We start from the raw sequence: 20,226 nt of genomic DNA, 5'->3' as shown, positions 1-20,226 counted from the left end.
GAGCCCTGCCTAAGGAGACTGGGAGAGGGATGGGGCACTGGAGCTGGAGAGGATAGTGCTGCTCATTGCCCTAGGCAGCAAGTAGGAGCCTTGTCCTCCAGAACTTGGACCCTGTTTGGATGGAAAAAATGCACCTCTGATGTGATGGGAAAGGGCAAAGACAACCGACCAGAAGCCTTTGCTGTGCCATCCCGTGGGTGTCTGCAGAGCCCAGTGTTGCCTGTGACCCAGCCCATTTAGGGTGGTGTTTTATGTGACAGCAGTTGTGAGTTGTGGGTTAATGCATGTGGCTTTTGTAAAAAATTATTTTCCCTTAGTGTTTATTTATCAGCTCTTACAAAGAAACACGTGGTAATTAGATTTGGCTATCCTAATTCTGTTAAAACAATTTCATTGGGATGCAGTGCCACATAAAGCTCTAAGCTCAGGACTGGCACCCGGCAAGTCCTGGGTCCTCATCTTTGGGGGCTGGTCAAACTACAGTAAATGAGAATAATCAGAATTTGTCCATGTGTTACAGAAGGAAATCACCCATGTCTTTCAAATGCAGGGGATATATTTGTGTGGCACAGCACCTTGAAGCAATGAACACTCCACACGTAAAAGATCTTGTCTAGGGCAGATTTACACAGTGGATACTACATGAGCTGTTCAGACTGTACGTGGTTGAAGTGCTTCAGGGTCTCGCTGAGCTGCCCACCTGAGAAGCTCTTCAGAACAGCCCCACTTGTCTCCGGGTTTTTTTTGGAGATGTTGAGTCTGAAATAATGGTTTGGTGCTGCTGGCAGCAGTTTAAGCAGGTCACTGAAGCTGAGTGGTGGAATAAGAGCCATGCCCAGGTAAAGGCCACTTGCAGAAGAGCTTGTTTCTAGGCTGCAGACTTAGTCAGCCTTGCTTTGAGAACTGGGACCTCCTTCCTTCTGGACTCGGTCACAGGGTCAGCTGATCTTCCTCTGCAGGGTGGAGGAGTTTGTGAAGTTGCCTGGTGACATCTCCAGCAGATCCCAGTTGGTGTTGGGACAGCAGCTGGGGAACATCAACACCTATTTAATGATGCATTCAATGGCTGATAGCTCTTGAAGTGTTTTCTCCAAAGCTTGATGTTCACAGTATTTTTTGTTTGCCTGAGGTCTTGTGAGTTATTCTTTGTAATTTCGAAGGCTAGAAATTCGTTGCTGTAAACATCAGGGTTTTGTTGCTGTTGCAGTAAGGATTGTGCTCAGGGCAGAGGCCCTTCCTTAGTGCCTCTGGTCCTTCTGACCCTGGTTGGTGGTTTTTCAGTGACAGCTGAGCAGGGCTGGAACGTGTGAAAGTGTGCTGAGGTACCTGTAAGGTGGCAGTGGAAACTTCCCAGCAGCCAAATGTTTGTCCATAACCAGGATAAACTCATGTTCTGAGCAGAGGCTTCCAGGTAGCTCATTTCCTAGGGTTGGTTTAGAATTGTGAGTGTTGTACCTGGGCTTATTCCCAGATCGGCACAGCCTTGTTGGGAGACTCTTAATTGCTGGTGACCACCCCACCTGGTGCCCTAATTGCTGTCCTAAGGGAGCATGTTGAATTTGGTGGGGTCTGTAGGAGGCCAACACTTCAGAAAATCACTTTGCAAGTTTGTCCCCCTTCCTGTTGGAGGAGTGGGCATGTTTAAGCACTGTGGTGTGGGAGGGTGAGCCCAGCTTCACGACTAGTAAATGGTTTTGTAGTGCATAGGATATTACATGTGATGGCCCAAGTGTACCCCCAGTGCCCAGGTGCTGTGTCTGCTTCAGAAATAGGAGCAAGTTACCTTTGTGTGTCATAGCAGTGATTTGGAGAGCACCAAAAAAAAATGCCACAAAAGAAAAAAAACCCAGCAGGATGTCCTATTCACATGTCTAGAAGGCAGTGCAAGTCCACCAGCTTTCTAGGTTTCAGTGTAATAGAGACAGGGGTTTAAGATATTAATCCTAATATGTTTCAGCAGCTGCTTGCACTGCCTTTGTTGAGAGCTTGGCAGAGGGGCTTTCGCCACTTCAGCATCCCCCTGCCTCTCTTTTGAAGACTTGCTGTGGCCATAGAAGTTATGAGCACAGTTTTTGTGGAAATGTTGGAGGATGTAGCGGGTGGCTGGTGGTGGTATTTCAGGCAGGATCTGTCTCAGCTCCCTGGCTTCTGTTGTAAGGTTTAAGGGGGGAAAAAAAAGTCTTCAAGTTTGGTACAATCTTTGTTTCCTTGGCAGTTCTCAGAGATGGCTGTGGGGGGCTACAGAGTCAGCAGGCCCAGACTGTGCTTGAGGGTTGCATCTCCTTGGGAAAGCAGATGGTGGGGTCCCCTACACAGGAGTGAGATTGTGTTGGCCTAGAACCTGGTGTAGGGCTTGGTATGACACCCAGCCCTGAGCCTCAGGCTGCAGAGCTGCTGTTTGCTGGCCACCATGGTAAGCCCAGGATAAGGAGTGCTGCCATCCCCTATCATGTGCTCATTATTTGCAAGACAAATCCATGGAGTTGTGCTGGGAGGGTGGCAAATTGCAGTACAGAGATGGGGACAGGAGCTGTGGAGGAGATTTTACCCAGTCTCATTACCAGGGCTGGTACGTTGTAAAACTGCAGTTTGAGCTGGAAATCCTGCAGCATCTCCTCACTAACATCGACCTGGAATTTATCTGGCTGTCTGCCACATGCTAAATAAACCCCAAGCCATGTTGGAGGCTCCTTCTACCCCCTTGAATCCCAGCCCCTTTCTGGGAGGAACCCATAGGCCAGATTTTCTTCTGTGGAGGTTTTTAAGCGACCACTTTTGGAGCCCCTTGAAATTAGATACGAGTGGGAATTCCTGCAAGGCCTCTCCAGCCTTGCTGGCTGCGACATCCTGGAGTGAAAACGTGGCTTGGATTGAGGATTGGTTGGTTGGTAAATTAGTACAAACCCAGCTCGAACAATTTGCTAACGAGCAGTGAAGAGCTTTGGGTAGGCAAGAAATGTTCCATACAGTGAGATGGAGGTCTGCACCTCTGCTGTGTGCTGGTGGTGTCTGGAAGGAAATCTGAGTTGTGTGGTGTGGTCTGACTTCAGGCTTGTTCTTGTACTTTTCACCTTCCTGCTTTTGTGGGGTTTTTTAGGATTCTCAAATTCTGTGTTCAAGTGATGCCTTTTTATCACTTGTGTCTTTGCAGTGTCCTGGCATTTAAACTGTTGTCCTCAGAATTAGGACTTGGCTCGTATTACTGTGGCAGGAGCAGGAGTTGTCTTTCAGCTGGAAAAGTACAGAGTTCGATTTTTCCTTGAAAGCATTTAAAAACAGCATTGTGATGGTGTCATAGCTGTTGTTTGCCTCAAACTTTATCATGTTGCATCCCAGTAGGAAAGAGTCAGGTGCTCACACAGAATCTTCCATGTGCTGTTGTCCAAGGGGAGCTGCCAAGGTTGTTGTGCATGTTTTGGTTTAACTTGTTCCCGCTGATATCCAGCCCTTCATTCGTGTCTCGCCTCCCTTCCTAGCTGAAGGAGACTCTAATAGAATGGAGGAGTGATTCATGCTGAGGAAGAAAATTATCTCTTATCTAGGTTGCCTCTAAGCCAGTCCTGCCAGAGCCGACTTTATCCTTGAGAGGCTGGAAAGTTGGTCTAGAAGGTAAATATTTATTCTTTAGAGTGTCTGACATTGATCTGAAATCCAGGCGGCTGCTGCGGTTGCTGATGGGAAGGAAGCTGTGCTCGTCCGTGTTCACGCACCACGGTGAGATTCATCCTGCACACGGAACAAAATCTGTTCTGGAGGAGTGGAATTAAAGACTAGCAGAAATCTGCACAACCTCATGGACTAAGTAGTGTTTTCTCCCACCTTAGTAATGATAGTCTGTAGGAGAGAAAGTTTAAGGGGTCTAGCTCCTTACTTCTTTGCTCTCCCAGCACTGAGATTCCGGGGATGGAGGCTGTTAAAATATCAGCACTTCTCTGCAGCTTAGAGAAAGTCACTGGAGCTTTGCTAAGTCAGCTGGGAGGAAGATCAAATACACTGCAGTGTGGCTTCTCTTCAGGGTTGTACAGCAGGACACTCAGGGAAGCTTTTGTACGACCAAGTGGAATGTTTCCACATCTTTTCTTTTAAAAACTGGTGGAATTTCTGCATGGCTCCCTACAGCCAAACTGCCCCCGTCTTGATTATTGCCCAGAATTCAACAGGAACAGAAAGTGAAACTGGGTGGTCTGTTGGTCATATGCTGAGATGTGCAGAAAATGGAAGAGTTGTATAAATGCTAAACCAGATGAGCTTTGCAGTCCTGTTATTATCATCTTTATGGAGAAAGCTGTCAGGGGTCAGTATGAGCCAAGCCAATTCTTGCATAATTAGCCCCATACAATTACATGGTATTTAGTGATGTTTGGCTTGAGCTGTAAGTTCTTGTGTATAACAGGGAATTTCTGATGAGAACATGGAATTTGGATGTCCAGAGTGAATATGTTGCAGTTAACCTAATCATTTCAAATCTTTTCATGCTCCTTTAGTTTCTGTCTTAAAGGTCATTGAAATCTAGACCTGGGATGCTCTTTTTAGCCTTTGCACATCATCAGTTGGTGTTCTATTTTTGAGCACTTGATAGTATTGGATAGGAGGGGAGCTACATTGGAAGGGTTTTGTAGCATTTGTGTTTTATTTCCTACTTTACCACTTGGCAGTAGTTCATACTCTCCTGGTTTCTTAGGGAGATTACTGGGGGCTTGAGCTGTTGCTGAGTGCTTCTCTGCTGTACCTAACCACCAAATTACTTTTGCTGCTCCTTGGATTCAGCAGAGGAAGTCCTTCTCGCTTAATCTGAGCACAGAACGAAGAGGTCTCTAGCCCAGAGCTCAGCACTGGCACAGATCATCTCTTGACCCAAGCCTCACTTGGGACTTGGTCCTGTGTTGAGCTGTGCTTCTCCCTGCCCTCCTGTTGAAATGGGCTTCCTCTGATTTTGGGATCTCATTTATGTCCTGGCTTCTGTGCCTTTTTACAGCACATCCTTTCTTGGAAAGGCGATGGAACTCCTTTATGTCTACGAGTGATCATACGTATCTGCTGAGTGTTACTCGTGTGTGCATAATTCCAATAACACCGCTCAGTTTTCCACACAGCTCAGCAGGGAGGTGGGGTATGCAGCTGACCCTGTGTGTGTGTGTCTCTTCCAGAACAGGGCAGTCGGGCGGCCCAAGGGGAAGCTGGGTGCTGCCTCTGCGGTGAAGCTCGCGGCCAACCGGAGCACGGCGGGCGCCCGGCGGCGGAGGACGCGATGCCGCAAGTGCGAGGCGTGTCTGCGGACGGAGTGCGGCGAGTGCCACTTCTGCAAGGACATGAAGAAGTTCGGGGGGCCCGGCAGGATGAAGCAGTCCTGCATCATGAGGCAGTGCATCGCTGTAAGTGTGCCTGGGCCTGCAGCTCGTCTGCAGAGCCCTTTCCTCTCGCTGTGTCTCCTGGGTGAGCAGGTGTGGGATTGGGAGCCCTGCTCTGAGTAGTCTCTAAAGTGCATCGGACAAAAGTGTGTAATCTCTGCCCTCTCAGCTCAGATCCCTTCTTTCTCAGTACTTCTCGTCCTCCCCAAATCTTAAGCCAGAATGCCACTAAAACTTAGCAGCCCAGCTTCCCTTCTCAGCAGTATAGAAGCGGAGATTGTCAGTACATCAAAAATCAGCACTCAAATCACCCTCAAACTCTGGGATTTGGGGGAAAGCGAAGAGGTGTGTTTGGTTTGAATGTTGGAATTTCCTGAGAAAAGCTGCCCTGCAATCATCTTTGCTGTCTTACCCACATAAATTAAGATGTGCGAAGTCCTTGACTGGCAGCCTCCAAGATTTTGGTGTTGGTGACCCCAGCCCCAGGCTCCTTGAGATCTGAATTTCAATTTGTTTGCTGTTACTTAGGCATAGAACAGAGGGTCTGATCTGAATGAGACAGAGCGCCATCAATCCAGAGTCTTGCCTTCCTCAGGGACTGGAAATGGCTGGCAGGGGAAAAGGTTTGAAGCAGGCAGTTGGTTTCCTGGGCTCCTGTGATACATTACTTAGGAGCTTCTCAAGTCACAAGCGATAGCTTTCTATTTAACAAATATTGACAGATTAATCTTCTATTAAGTTGTTCAAGCAGCTTTTGAATCCGTTGCTGCCGTGCTGACTTGTGGAGCTTCTTCAGGTCTTGTGTCTGCTGTGACTCTGTTCAAGGCTAAAAATCAGCTTTAGCTTTTATCTTAATTCTTTGGAAGGTCTTGTTTATGCTGTTGTTATGGGTTTGGTTTGCTTTTGTTGTTGTTTTTTTAAGGAAAGGAATGTTGTTTATTCATAACTGAAATATCACCCTATCTATACTGATTTCTCTCATTACAGTACCCTTCACTTAGTATTTGGGGGGGTTTTCTTTTAATTCTTAGGAGACGGCTGAAGTGGAGGCATTAAATGACTTCACCTGACGCTGATAAAAAAACTGATAAGCACTTAAGATTTTCTGTAGTTGCTCCTGGTAGCTCACTCCATGTCCTGTTCCAAGCTCTGCACTGTTCCTGACATAGAGGATTGGGTTCAGCGCTGCTGGATCTTTCAGTAAAGTACATGGAATATCCACCTTTCTGCAGAGTGCTTTTGCAGCTCAAGTGTCTTTTCTTTGAACACTTGATTTCCTGGAGTGTGGCACGAATTGAACAGCATGGATGAAGAATTTATTATTCTCCAGGGGCAAGAAATAGTGAAATCATGCTGCCTTTTTAGTGGAAGGACTAAATTAAGGCTGCAGTGTGCTTTCTCATCCTTACTGATGAAGGAAACTTTCATACTAAGCTGTTTCACTCTTGATAACATAAGTTACCAAAAGACTGAGCCTTTTGGAGATGATCTGGATTCTCTTCTAGCTGAGTGTAGTCATCCTCTTTCTTCCAATGAAGATGTATTTTTCTTCTTGTTGCCTAGAGTTTTACTTCCAGTTAGGACAGAGGTAGCCAGGGGACTCTGATTACTTGTCCTGCCTTCATATGCACTGACAGTGACTTTTCTGCACTTTTTGTGTTGGTGCAAGTATCAGGAGAATTATTACAAACTCTTAGAGCAGCAAAGGCACAGAAAATTAAGGAGTTGAAGTGTTGTAACTTTCAAGGTGCTTTACATTTCTGTAAGCAATCCTGTTGGCTTTGCTCTTGTTCTGTAACAATTCAGTAGTAATAATATTGTGCTACCTATCCACCAGCTTTCAGCCAAAAAAACCCTGCAAAATGCCGAAGCTGTCTGGAAGTAATGATTCCTACAGTTCTGGGATTGTGCTTGCCCTGGTTAATAACATGGACAGTATTAACTAGACACAGACTTTCATTAAGCTCAGAAACCTTCAGAGAGCCGATGGTACTGCTGTTCAGAGAGCAGGAACCTCCTCTGCACTTCCATCAGGAGGGAAAGCAGGAGTGCCTGGGACACTGTTGCATGGAACAGGTCTGAGGGGAGTGTGGGGCTTGGAGGACACGTTGTGACAGCGCAGCTGCTGCTCCAGCCCCTCAGTGGGACAGAGCCAGTTGTGGCACAGAGGAGGTTGCCTGGGCACCCTTGCTTCCAGCAAGAAAAATTGTACTGCTGTTTGCAAAATGCTCTGTGCTCTAATGGCTCACTGCAGCTGGGCTTCCTCCTGCCTGAATCTTGCTGAAGGATGCACCATTGCTGCTGAAGTTTGGGTTGCAGTGCAGGTATCCACTTAGGGATTATTCACCCCATCCACAAGAGATCCTTGCTGTGAAAAGCCATATCTCTGCCTCTGGCTGTGTAATAGTTAAGGGCTTGCAGCCTAATCGATTGCACTTCCCTTTGTGGCCAGCTTAGGATCTTCCTTTTCTTTTTTGTAGTGAGGTTTATACCTTACTGCTGCAAACCGGAATTTTGTTAATCATTAGCAAAAAGGTGGCTTTTTAATTAGAGTGGCATTCAGTGCTTTGACATGGGTGACAGGTATGTGAGATACTGCAGTTCCCTTTCTGCCTCAGTGAAAGACAGAAAAAAATCTGTGTGATCTCACTTGTGACACATGCAGGAGAGAATCCTCTTTCTAAGTGAGCAGAGCTTTTTGCAGTGCTCAGGTTGGGAGCAGGGCCCTGGATAATGGACTGCCAGTCAGGAGAAGGTCTGTTCTTGGTTCTGTTGTGGGCTTGCTGTGAGACCTGGATCAGGTCCCCTAACATCTGTCTGCCCTGCCTGTAAAATAGGGGAGCTGCCAAATTGCGACTTGGATTGTGAAGCCTAATGGATGTGAATAGTGATGTTCTAGGTTGCTTCTATCCCCTCCCATTGTACACTGGTGAAGTGACTTGCATGCCAATGTCTCTGTCAGCTCACAGATTCAAGGAGCCCACCAAAATTGCATTTTCATCCATCCCAGGAATGCTCCCTGAATCTGTTTTGCTACAGGGAGGACACTTTGGTAAAGTGTGTCCTGTGGAGCTTGGTTTGGTACCCAGCCCAAATTTGTTAATAGGGGTTTTTTTGCCTTCATGTCAGTTTGCACAATTAATCCCTGTTTATCTCCTCTTTGGAATGAGGATACTGTAAATGCACATTGAGCTCTTGGGTTTCTATGTCTGCCATGTCTTGATCAGTTCTTTCTGATGCTTAAACAGCCGGTGCTGCCTCATACTGCTGTGTGTCTGGTGTGCGGAGAAGCTGGGAAAGAGGACACTGTGGAAGAGGAGGAGAGCAAGTTTAATCTCATGCTAATGGAATGCTCCATTTGTAATGAAATCATACACCCAGGATGCCTTAAGGTGAGTACAAGGATGTGATACACGTTGGAAACAAAAGCTGAATTAGTTATCACCTTAATGTAAAAGTCGTGCACAGAAATTGGGAGGCTTTCAGGTTTTCATTTTTGGACAGATCAGTAAGCGAGCAGAGAGCTGGTGTGAGGAGCAGGGTGAGATTTGTGGCACGCACAGCCCTGACCAGCAGGCAGGGTCCTTGGTGTAAAAAGCATTCCCTGGGAGCAGAGACCTGGCTTTGGACATCCCCTGAGCGTGTGTGCATGCAAAGACCTTATGGGTTTGTTTCGTTTCTTTCTTTTTGCCCCCTGTTTAAGGAAGTGAGGTGTTTCAGTTGGGATGGGGAAGGCGGAGCAATCTGCCTGTACTTCAGCGTGAGATATTCCCAAATCCATGTCAGCAGCTTCTTGCTGAGTGCCACAAAGTACAGGTGAGCGATTGGCTGCTCATGTAGGTCCAGGCACAGATGTGCCTTAGGGTGGCAGCTGGCTCTAAAGATGTCAGGAGCAAATGCTGGAGCAGGAGGAGTGCAGCTCTGGAGAGCAGCCTGAGCGAGTGTCAGGCTGCAGGAGTGCTCACCCTTGGCTGACTTGAGTCCTGTGAGCAGCTGTATTCTTTGCTGGTAACAAAAGTGTCATTTTGGGCATATCTTTGCGCATTAGCATTTAGAAGCTGCCTTTCTCCAGAGCTGGTTTCTTTCAGCTGATCAGCCATTTCCTGTTGCTGATTTGTTTATGGTTAAAGTGATGTGCCAAAGCAAATGCATTCTGACACACCATGCCCCAGAAAGCAGCGTTTGGGCCCTTCTGGGATGCCTGGGAGGAGAGGTATGTGTATTCCTAATGCAGGCCCGGGGTGCAGCTCTCCTGGCCTTCCATTTCTCCTGAGCTGTACGTGGTGCTGCACCAAGCTCTGTGCTGTCATTTATTAGAGCAGAACGCGGGGAGCTGGCAAACCAGAGCTGTGCCTTTCCCTGATTCATGGAGCTGGTGCTCAGTTCCTGCCACAGATGGGCTCTGAAAGGGAGCTTTGCTTGTTTGGCTCTGCTTAAAACAAAACTTTGGGGGCTGATGAAGCAGAGGAAGGAGCTGCTCGTTTTAAGAGGTACCTTAATTCTGGCTGCTTTGCTATTCCAACCCTTGCTGGAAGTGCCCTGTTCTCCCCCATCTCTGCCTTTGCAATGTCCATGGCACCTCAGGGCTGAGTTCAGAGGACAGTTATTGTCTAGTGGCAGCTCAGGTATGGTTTCCTCTCCCCATACTACATTTGGGACTAGTTGTACAGGATGTGGGTCAGATCTGTGAAGTCAGGCAAGTGCTGTTTGCTCTCTTACACATGCGTGGTGTTCTGAGTGCTCTTTTGGTAACCAGGAGCAGCATTGCTTTGGGTGTTCCTGACAATTAAGCACTGGAATATTTACTGTGTGCCTTGTATTTTGATTTCTCAGTGCTTCTGCTGAACTGAAATGGTGGGTAACTGGTGGTGTTTATTTCCTGAGGCAAAAAAGCACTGGTAGGATTTCAGAATCGTCTTGGAAGGTGAGATGAGACTACTCAGGGGAACAGCAGAAGGAAAATGGAGCCTCTTCCTTGGATCCTTCCTTGCTCTTTATTCCCAGGTTCCATGATTTCCTGTAAGACACAAATCTCTTGCCACATTTACATGTTGCTGTAGCACTTGAGCCCTGAGGATGGAGCCCATAAATAGCCTTTGATGCAGCCCCAGCCCCAGGGCAGCTGCTTCCGCTGCCCACGGGAAAGTCCCTTCCTGTCCCACTTGGGAAATAGCACCATGTGAACTGCTGGTCATCTCCAGCTAAATGTCTGGCAAATGTACTGTTGGGGGAGACTGGAATAAACTGGATCAGTGAAGGGCAAATGTCCTTTCCTGGCTTATTCCCATGTGGAGTGAATTCCCTCCAAATGCATCTCCCAGAGATTGTGGAGTAGTTTGGCACATGCAGAGGGTGATTTGTTCTCCAGGGGAGGTTGGTGGTGGTTTGGACACCATCTTCTTCCAGCTCCCTGATTAGGCTGTACATGTTCTAGGGGGTTTTCTCCTTGAAACAGCAGTGTCAGAGGACCTCTCTGAGGAGTTAAATTAAGGGTGGCTCAGGTGTATCTGTGCCCTGGCTTACCGAGCCTTGAGGGGCTTCTGTGGGGGCCCCTTGCTGGGGAGCCCTGGGTACCAGAGCACCCACAGTGCTGGTGTTGGAGCTGTGCTGGGGACAGCCAGGATGTTCCACGTGCTCAGAAGTGTCACAGGAGCTTCCTGACACCCTTCTTTCCTTGAAAATACCACACCAACACAAATGCTTGTTTTGCTGAACGGGTTTCTTATGAAAATGATCTTGGTGAGAGTTTTGCAAGCGCAGCACTGCTTCCAGAGGGAGCTCATGAGATCTTGGGATGAACACTGCCTTTCATTGTTACAGAGTGTTTGAGTTGAACCAAGAGTGGTGAATTTTTCTTGCTTCATCTCAAGTTGCTGGTACTGCTGGCTAGCATGTCTGAGTGTAGCATCTGATGCTGTTTCTTTTGGGAGAAGGGGTTCCTTTCTCCACTAGGAGCCTGTTCTTTTCCATTTCAGCTGAATGTAGTGATAATGCTGTGAATATTTAGCTGCCTTGTCAGAGCAGCAGGGATACAAAGGCCTTTCCCAGTGCAGCTTCAGCCCAGGTGTGTCTCACTGCTTGTTTCAGTCTGGGCACTGCCAGAATTCATGGCTCTCCCTCAGGGATGCCAGATCAGCATCCCAGGGTTTCCATATCCCTACCAAGCATCCATATCCTCAGCAGCGAGGTCTCGTGCTCAGACTGAATTGCTGACCTCGTGCTGCAGGTAGGTTTCTGTGACGCCTCACGCTGTGCCTCAGACACCCACCTGCTGTTTGCAGCAAACACTTGGAACTGGCTCCCACCCAGCCTGAAAGGCTTGGGACAGATTCAGTGGCAGGTTTGTGTGTGTCTAATTAGTTTGCTTACAGTTCCTCACATCTGTTCAGTTCCTTAAACTTCACAGAAGGGACAGAGCTGTAATGCTTTCCCTTCAGCAGCACTTGTTCTATATTCAGTGCGGGAAATAACTTGTTCCCAACTTGGGCTTCGGCCAGGAATTGTTCCCCTGAGGCAGAGATGTATACAACAGCTCCTGGAGTATCTTACACCTACCATGGGAAAGAAGGTTCAAAGGCACACAGTTGTGATAAAACCAGTATTTAAATTCTGCCCACTTCATTTACTCATTTATTAACTCCAGGAGACTTCCTGAGAGACTGACATGTCATCACTCTCACTGGATGGTGAAACTAGAATGGCTGCTGTCTGGCTCAGGGACTTGAGGAAGCAGTTCCTAAATCCAAGGGCTTGCTCCTGCACAGCCAGTGCCTTTTCCCTGCGCTGGGAGGAGAGGAGGAAATGTTTTCAGAAACATGAAAAATCTGTAGATCCCTGCCCGTGCTTGTTCCTGTCTCCTGCAGCCACACTGCTGCTGCCAGTGCCCAGCTGTTGGTCTGGACAGCAGCATGTTTTTGTTGTCTGCAGTAGTAATAAATATTTTTCTTTTTTCCCTCTCCACCCCAAGTTTTGTTTTTTCTGAATACGTAACAAAACCGTTAAGTGGGAGTGTGCCATCAGTGAGTGTGTGTTTGTGTGGAGGGTGTATCTTAGCTCTCCTTTTCATTTGCAGAAATGTCTTGTCTGAAATGCCTGTCTCCTGTTTGGAAAGCACTTCAGGCTCCTGTGTGCAAATCCAGAAACAAGGAGGAGCATTCCAGCTGTGTAGGGCAGGATTGTGCTTTTGCTGGAGTGTAATAAACACTGAGCTTGAGTTTCTTTCAGAAAGCAAAATGTCAGTGTTGGAGGTAGTGAAGTCGTCAGCCCTTCTCTCCCTTACACTCACTGGGGATCTGGGGGTGTGAGAAACCCTGGAAATGCCTCCGTGTGTCCGGTCCTGTGAACAAAAGTGCCTGTTCCGAGCTGCCTTGGCAGCCACCATCCCCACTGGCACTTGGGCTGAAGGGCTGCAGGCTGGGACTGCTAGTTCTGATCCTGAAAGAAAAGTATTTTAAGGAACACTTGATTACAGTGCAGGGTGCTGTGCTGCTAGAAATGCCCATGGGATTAATGTATGTGAGAACATGGATGGGAGAACCCTGCCTGCTTGAAGGATCAGGCCGTGCCTCTCTGGGGGACACGGGACTGGGCTTTGCAAAGCCAAGGTGTAGGGGGGTGTTTGGAGATGGTGCAGTCGCAGCCCTGGGTTTGGGAGGTTGCTTTGGGCTGACGGGGTGGTTTTTGTTGTTGTTCTAAGAGCAGAGTGTGAATTGGGAATGTCACTGACCTTCGTGGAAAGCCCAGAGCTGAGCCCTTTGTCAGATGCGTTTGGCCACTGTTCCTTCCCCCTGCCTGCAGCGTTGAGGGGTGGCTGTGCAGCACCCAGGGCTTGCTCAGCACCAGCAGGACGGTGCCTCTGCTCCCCTGGGAGGGCTGCAGTCCATTCCAGAAAACAAGGAGCTGTACAGAATGCCTTGGAATGACCATCACCTTCCTGCAGGCTTGTGCAGCACAGTTGTGAATTGCTGTGTCTCTTCCACAGGTGAAGGAATCGGATGGTGTGGTTAACGATGAGCTGCCGAACTGCTGGGAGTGTCCAAAGTGCAACCATGCAGGGAAAACTGGAAAAGTGAGTTTAATGGGAATAAGTGGTGCTGGAATGAGATACAAAATCTTAAGCATTCCCTCTGGCTTGTAGATAGACTTCAGCCCAATACCAGCTTTTGGTTTTGTGCTTAATTCAGGTTTTGTTCTTAATTACTCATGGTGGGGGATTGAAATAAGGTGATCTTCAGGGTCCCTACCAACCCAAACCATTCCTGGGTTATGTGGTTCATTCCATGATGATTCTGTGTGTTGAAGGAGACAAACTCACAGCTTTCTGTTCTTCAGTAATTTTTGTATTCCTGTACCAGCACTTCACCCGGCACCTGGGGAATATTTAGGTTAGTTCTGTGCACTGCTGCACGTTAATTTTCACAATGAAAATTCCTTAAATTAAAAATTCACAAGCAATTATGCAAAACCTGGAGTGTCTGTTGGAATTAGTGAAACATTATTTCTTTGCAGACTGAGACAGACACTTGCAAGTGTGTAGTTAGAAAAATAACTTCAGGAAAATTAAAACTTTTAACTCCTTACTAATAATTTTGTGTGTTGAAAAGTAATCAACCCACCAGCATTGGAGTGCTGGTGGCAATGTAAAGAGCTGGGAGATGCATAAGGTATAAAGTTGGTTTGTGTTTTGTGTCTCTCTGGCGTACAAGCAAAAGCGCGGACCAGGATTTAAATACGCATCAAATCTCCCGGGCTCGTTGCTGAAGGAGCAGAAAATTAACAGAGACAACAAGGAAGTGCCAGATGCTGCCAAACGGAAAGGGGACTGTGAGGAGACTCCCAGGCGGAAATCAGAGGAACATTCCAAAAAGGCTCCAGTTGAGTCAATCCTGAGGAGAAAGTCTGACGAAGTGCATCTGTGGAGGAAACGGAAATTCGAGAAATCCCAGGAACCCACGATGAGAAAGCGGGTAAGGCACAACCCCCTTCTCACGGGTCTGCGCAGAGCCTGGGCTGGCTGGGGCTGGTGTCTCTGCTCTCCTGGCTTAGAGCTCATCCCAAATCCCAGATTGTTCCCAGAGGAACCTGCAGTGTTTTACCTTTCTGGTAAAAGCTGCTGGTCTGACGGGACAGTGGCTTGAACAGTGATACCCGAGTTGATGTTCAGAGGCCAGAAACACTGGGCTATGGCTGTTGTTTTATTCAAGGTACTGGAAAACCCACTTTAACTGAAAAGTGCTTTACAAGGTGCTCACAGTAGGAACAAGGTGAAAATCAATTTTTCATGGAAACCTTTTCATGTCTCTCCACGTGGTGGCGCCTGGCAGCTGTTTTGGGGCTGTGCCAGCCTGGGAACCCATGGGAGCCTTTGGAAAGGACACCTTGGGGTGTCTGCAGAGAGCAGGAGCTGCTCCCAGCAGTTGTGTAGATAATCTGGCCCTGAACGTGACAGGTGGGGCTCTCAGGCCAGGCAGGGACACTCTGAATTGGTGGATTTCAAAATGTGGTACTTGGGATATGCAGAAATGCTGGTTTGCAGAGGCAGAAATGAGGGCTCAGATTTACTGTGTCTCACAAGTAAGTGGCTGATGGCTGTAAAATCAGAATCTGTGGCTGGAGTGGTGTTGCATGTGCAGCTCACCAGGGGTGGGAGTCAGTCAGTCCTGCAAGGCCAGACAGTGGGAATGCTGCAGGACAGCAGATGGAAGGATTTTGGGCTGCTATGGTGGAGAGAGAGCAGAATTCACAGTACCAGTTCATGCATACCTGCTGCTGGCCATGCTTTCCTTTCCCCATCCCTTTGGACTCCCCCCAGTGAGGAAGGCACTGTGGGTCACCACATTACCACACAACACAACAAATGTGTTTGGGTTTTTTACTTTCTTCCAAGTTAAAACTTGGAGAAGAAAACAAGCTATCCCATTTACATCTTGAAATTACAGAATCTCTCATGGAAGCCTTTAACTCCAGAATAGTTTAGCTGCACTGTCTCATTTTATATTTTCTGTTCGGGTGTCCCATATTAAAATACAGCAACCAGTTGAGTTTTGATGACCCAGGGAATAAAGGTCTGTTTCAGTACTGATGTTTGGCCCTTCCTATGTGGTTGAATATTGCCCCTGCCACACAGCACATCCTGGAGTCCCTGCTCCCCCCAGGGAGCCAGGGATGTCCTGGCACACTGCTCCCCTCTCACAGCCTGCCATGATCACGGAATTCCAGTGCCTGGAAGCAGAGCACCCATCAGTGCCCTGTGTGAGGGGTGCTGGAAGCTGCACTGGGCTGGTGTTGTAATGTTTTTATTCTAACCTGTCATTAACTTACTGTGACCTCTCCCTTTAGAGTATGTTAATTTTAAGGCAGGGTGATCAGTTTTCTCTGCCATGTGCCCCGGGCTGAAACTTGGGAACACAGCCACTGCCTTGATGCAATTAGTTCATTGGGAAAGAGAAAGCACGGGTCCTCTGACACAACAAGTGTGCTCACAGCAGTTGCCTCTCCTTGCCAGTCCAGATCTCCTTATTAGAGCTATTTCATTTTAACAGCTGGTGGCTTCTTTCTTGCTTGTGGTGATCAGATTAGGCTTGAAGCCTTCCCGGGCCTCAGTTTGTGTCTCTCACACAGCCTGATGAATCGGAGGATGAGTGGGAGCCAGTGCAGAGCAGTTTGTTGGGAGCAGGGACCAGGGCAGGAGGAAGGTGCTGGCTGAGCCCTGTGGTGTCACATTCCCTGTTCTGCAGGCATTGGAGGGGATGGCCAGGGTTTGGTTGGGTGGAAAGGAGCATCTAAAGTGTCTAAAAGGGGGCTGTTGGGTGTCCAGCAGCTGGGATGGCAGCTGCTATTCCAGAGGTTTTGGGAATGGCCCTTCTGGCCATGGCGTGAGGGCACTGGGGCAGTGTTTGATGTGGGTGCCCAGTGGGTGTGGCCCGAGCCTGGGTTCCTGTGGCCTCCTGGGGACAAAGCTGTCCATGGCATGCTGCTGATCTTCTCTGTGTAAATGATCGACTTGGAGATGGGAAGGCCCTGGAATGTGCAGGATTCTGCATGGTGAATCAGTACCTTTATCACTCCTGGAGTCCCGTGAGCCAATAGCTGGACTCCTCATCCCTGCTGGCACTTGAACTCGATACCTTTGGCCGGTGGCTGTGCCCCAGTGCTGGGATGGTGCTGGGATGGGTGGGGCCTGGCACTGGCAGGGGGCCCGGCCAGGGCAGGGCTCCTGTGCGGAGCATCCACATGGGAAGCACTCCTGGGAAGTGCTGCTGAGCATGGCCTTGCTCCCACAGTCAGCCCTTGTCTCTTCCTTCCAGCGGCGATCGTGGAAGGCCCCGGATGACCGAACTGCCATGATCAAACCCCTGAGGCGCCTCAAGCAGGAGCCCGAGGATGAGCTGCCAGAAGCACCCCCCAGGTCCAAGGATAGTGACCAGTCTCGGTCGAGCTCGCCCACAGCAGGGCCCAGCACGGAGGGTGCCGAGCCCAGGGACAAGAAGAAGTTCAAGATGAGGAGGAAAAGGCGGCTTCCCAATAAAGAACTGAGCAAGGAGCTCAGCAAAGAGCTTAACCAGGAGATCCAAAAAACCGAGAACAGCCTTGCCAATGAGAACCACCAACCCATCAAATCTGAACCGGAGAGCGAGAACGAGGAACCCAAGCGTGCGTTGAACAACAGCGAGAGACTCCATAGGTTCAGCAAAGGGTTGAACGGGACTCCCCGGGAGCTGAGACACCACCAGCTCATGCCCAGCCTGCGCAGCACCCCCCGGGGAATAGCCCGGCCCCCGCCCTCGCTGTCGCCCCCCAAATGCATCCAGATGGAGCGGCACGTGATCCGGCCACCTCCCATCAGCCCCCCTCCGGACTCGCTCCCCCTGGATGACGGGGCAGCCCACGTGATGCAGAGGGAAGTCTGGATGGCTGTCTTTAGCTACCTCAGTCATAGAGACTTGTGCATCTGTATGAGAGTTTGCAAGACCTGGAACAGATGGTAAGGAGGGCGGGATGTGAGGAATACGGGATGGGCACGGAAGGGCAGCAGGTGATGGAGGCGCAGGTGTTTCCTGGGAGAGGGGTGTGGGCTGTCCCTGGAGCTCTGGTGAGCCCAAGCAGAAGGGGTGACCAGCAGAAGTGGCAGAGCTCACATTGCTTTCTCAGAAACAGCAGTTCCCAGCATTTCTGATGGGAGCTGTGTGTCTCAGCCTCTGCGGCAGCCTGCTGGGCTCCGGAGCAGCCTAGCAGGTGATGGAGGCGCAGGTGTTTCCTGGGAGAGGGGTGTGGGCTGTCCCTGGAGCTCTGGTGAGCCCAAGCAGAAGGGGTGACCAGCAGAAGTGGCAGAGCTCACATTGCTTTCTCAGAAACAGCAGTTCCCAGCATTTCTGATGGGAGCTGTGTGTCTCAGCCTCTGCGGCAGCCTGCTGGGCTCCGGAGCAGCCTGTGCTGCAGTCAGACACCGCCGTGTTCCTGCTGCTGGAACGCCAGGCTGGGGCAGTCTCGGTGTCATTCTGCCCCAGGACTTCCTGACTGCCAGCAGGTAGTCAGGAATTTGTGCAGTTCAGCTATTAAATATCTCTTGAGATAGCAAGGATCCCACCCTGTGCTCCTCACAAGGGCTGTGCTGATTGTCCCCCTGTGAGGGTACACGGAGAGCCAGCCTGTTGCCTGTGCTCTGTGCCAGCAGAGCACGTTACAGAGGAATCCTTTGTTGATGGTATTTGCTCACAGCGTGTCCCTTGTGCTCGGTACCGTGTGGCCCTGACACAGCAGTGGCTGCACAGCAGCAGCAGAAGCTTTAGTGCAGATTTACAGGTTTCAGCGACCCCTCAGCGAAGCCTTGTGGCTCTGGTGACTCTTGCCCCGTGTTCCTGCTGTGCACAAGGACTGGAACAGGCTCCTTTCCAGCAGGCTGGTAACAAAGCGTGCACAAAGTATAGAGGCTGATAATTCAGTGTGAGGTGATGTGTGTGGAGTGTCTCCTCCATGGGCTGCTTGGTGTCACTGAAACCTGCTAAATGCATTTTTACTTAAATGCAGTATTTTCTAACAAAAAAAAAAATCAAGAAAATGCAGACTCCTGCACACTCATCAGGACTTGGTGGTGTTGTCCATAGAGAACCATAAAGAACAAAAAGACACATAATCCACATGGATAGGGATAACAAAAACACAGAACAGGAGAGGGAGGATCTGTTTTCCCAAATCCACTGGTTTTAAGTAAGGAAAACACAGGGGAAATGGAGGTATTTATTTAAATCAGACTTCACAGTCAAAATGTAAGGAAGAAGTGGTGACTTGTCTTCAGGCTATAGAATAGATTTTAGTAAGTGCTGGGATGACTTAAAACGGGATCCGAAGTTGTTGACGCTTGTAATTCTGTGGAAATAATTCCATGCTTTATTGCAGGATATATTTGATGGAGAAACTAGAAACTTACATAACATCATGTGAGGTTGTGTTTATCTTTGCAATACTTGGCCTTATTTTTGCAATTTTCAGTTAAATGATGTCGTTTTTCCTACTGTTTAATGACACCTTTTAAAGCCTTACCAAAATTCAAACAAGTGCCAAATTAAGTGCTGTTGGCTTTTTTTCTTTTTGGGTAGGTGCTGTGACAAAAGATTATGGACCAAAATAGATTTAAACCATTGTAAATCCATCACTCCACTTATGCTTAGTGGCATTATTAGGAGACAGCCTGTAACCCTTGATCTTAGCTGGACAAATATATCTAAAAAGCAGCTGAGTTGGCTTATCAACAGACTGCCAGGTAAGTGATGTGTTTTGATCACCAAATCACAAACCAGTTTGTATAACAAACCAGTCTGTATCTAAATTGCAACCTGTGGGGAAAGTCTCCAGGGACTGGGGTGTCCTAGAAGAGGAATAGACTCTCCTAGGAGGGCTGGAGATGTGTAAAACTGAAGCATCAGCGGGTTAAAATGGGCCAAATTATTTTTTGTGACTACTTGGTGTGTTCAGTTAAAATAATTTGAGGCAGGTCTTGGCCAGCAGGTAATGCTGCTGTGGAAAGGGCTGAGGGGACTGGGGGAGGGAGTGGTGTGAAGTTCCAGGTGGTGGGAGAGATGGAGAGCTGGGCAGGAGGAGGCTTCGTGGGGTCCCAGCTGGCTCCGGAGCGCTGGGACCGTGGTCAGAGCAGCCTGGGGGTGCCAGTGGAGGTCACTGGGATGTCTCTGGGAAGGTCACAGTGCTCCAACCTGTTCTGTATCCGCAGGTCTGCGGGACCTGCTGTTATCAGGGTGCTCATGGATAGCAGTGTCGGCACTTTGTAGCTCCAGTTGTCCCTTGCTGCGAACTCTGGACGTGCAGTGGGCAGAAGGACTGAAAGACGCACAAATGAGAGACCTCCTGTCCCCGCCCACGGACAACCGGCCAGGTAAGAGCAGGAGGAGCCCGAGAGCCCGGTCCCACCCCCGGGGCGTGTTTTGTACTTAGCTCCCCTCGGAGCAAATGGGCAGGAGCCCCCACAGCTGAACCTGGTGGGGCTGGGGCCGTGCTGTCCCTCGGGGAGTTGGAGGTAGTGACTTGCAACACTCCTGGCTTCAGCCCCGGGGTGACAGTGATGTTCTCTGGCTGCTGAACTGTCATCTGAGCCACTGTGCTGGTTTTCTGTCTGACTTTCTTCTCTTCAGGCTGCAACGGGTGTACTTTAGAGAGTATGGAAACACTTTCTTCCAGTTCAGGGAAGGAGCAGTTCTGTGGGTCATGCCACATTCGCCCGGATTTCGGCTCAGGTGAAATTTTGAGCAAATCAGATCTGCTTTCTGGCATGCACTGCACAGCCTACTGCTTATTCCCAACTTGTAATTCTGCTGGGCCCCTGCAGTTACTTTCATCCCTTTGTTTTGAAATCAGGAGGTGGCTTTGT

The 20,226-nt window shown here is 49.0% G+C and overlaps 1 protein-coding gene and 1 long non-coding RNA gene across 8 annotated transcripts in view; both read left to right on the top strand.

Moving 5' to 3' along the window:
* Window positions 1-20,226, top strand: part of KDM2B (lysine demethylase 2B) — a 114,076-nt gene that overhangs the window by 91,834 nt on the left and 2,016 nt on the right. For 4 of the 7 annotated variants that reach the window (XM_017734795.1, XM_017734793.1, XM_017734796.1 and 1 more), the window contains 8 exons: window positions 5,148-5,372; window positions 8,597-8,740; window positions 13,330-13,416; window positions 14,045-14,314; window positions 16,655-17,331; window positions 18,944-19,107; window positions 19,573-19,734; window positions 19,991-20,092. In XM_017734795.1, coding sequence (XP_017590284.1) covers window positions 5,148-5,372; window positions 8,597-8,740; window positions 13,330-13,416; window positions 14,045-14,314; window positions 16,655-17,331; window positions 18,944-19,107; window positions 19,573-19,734; window positions 19,991-20,092 — 1,831 coding nt within the window. The remainder of the gene's footprint in view (window positions 1-5,147; window positions 5,373-8,596; window positions 8,741-13,329; window positions 13,417-14,044; window positions 14,315-16,654; window positions 17,332-18,943; window positions 19,108-19,572; window positions 19,735-19,990; window positions 20,093-20,226) is intronic. The other 3 variants (XM_017734794.1, XM_008634048.2, XM_017734797.1) reach the window with 3 other exon arrangements.
* On the top strand, window positions 17,339-18,396 carry LOC108446861. Its single transcript, XR_001862187.1, has 2 exons — window positions 17,339-17,382; window positions 17,583-18,396. It is a non-coding gene; the product is annotated as an uncharacterized LOC108446861 (long non-coding RNA).

Source organism: Corvus brachyrhynchos, unplaced genomic scaffold (genome assembly GCF_000691975.1).
Source record: "Corvus brachyrhynchos isolate BGI_N302 unplaced genomic scaffold, ASM69197v1 scaffold114, whole genome shotgun sequence".
In the NCBI taxonomy this organism is placed as follows: Eukaryota; Metazoa; Chordata; class Aves; order Passeriformes; family Corvidae; genus Corvus; species Corvus brachyrhynchos.
This window is presented reverse-complemented; position numbering and strand designations above follow the sequence as displayed.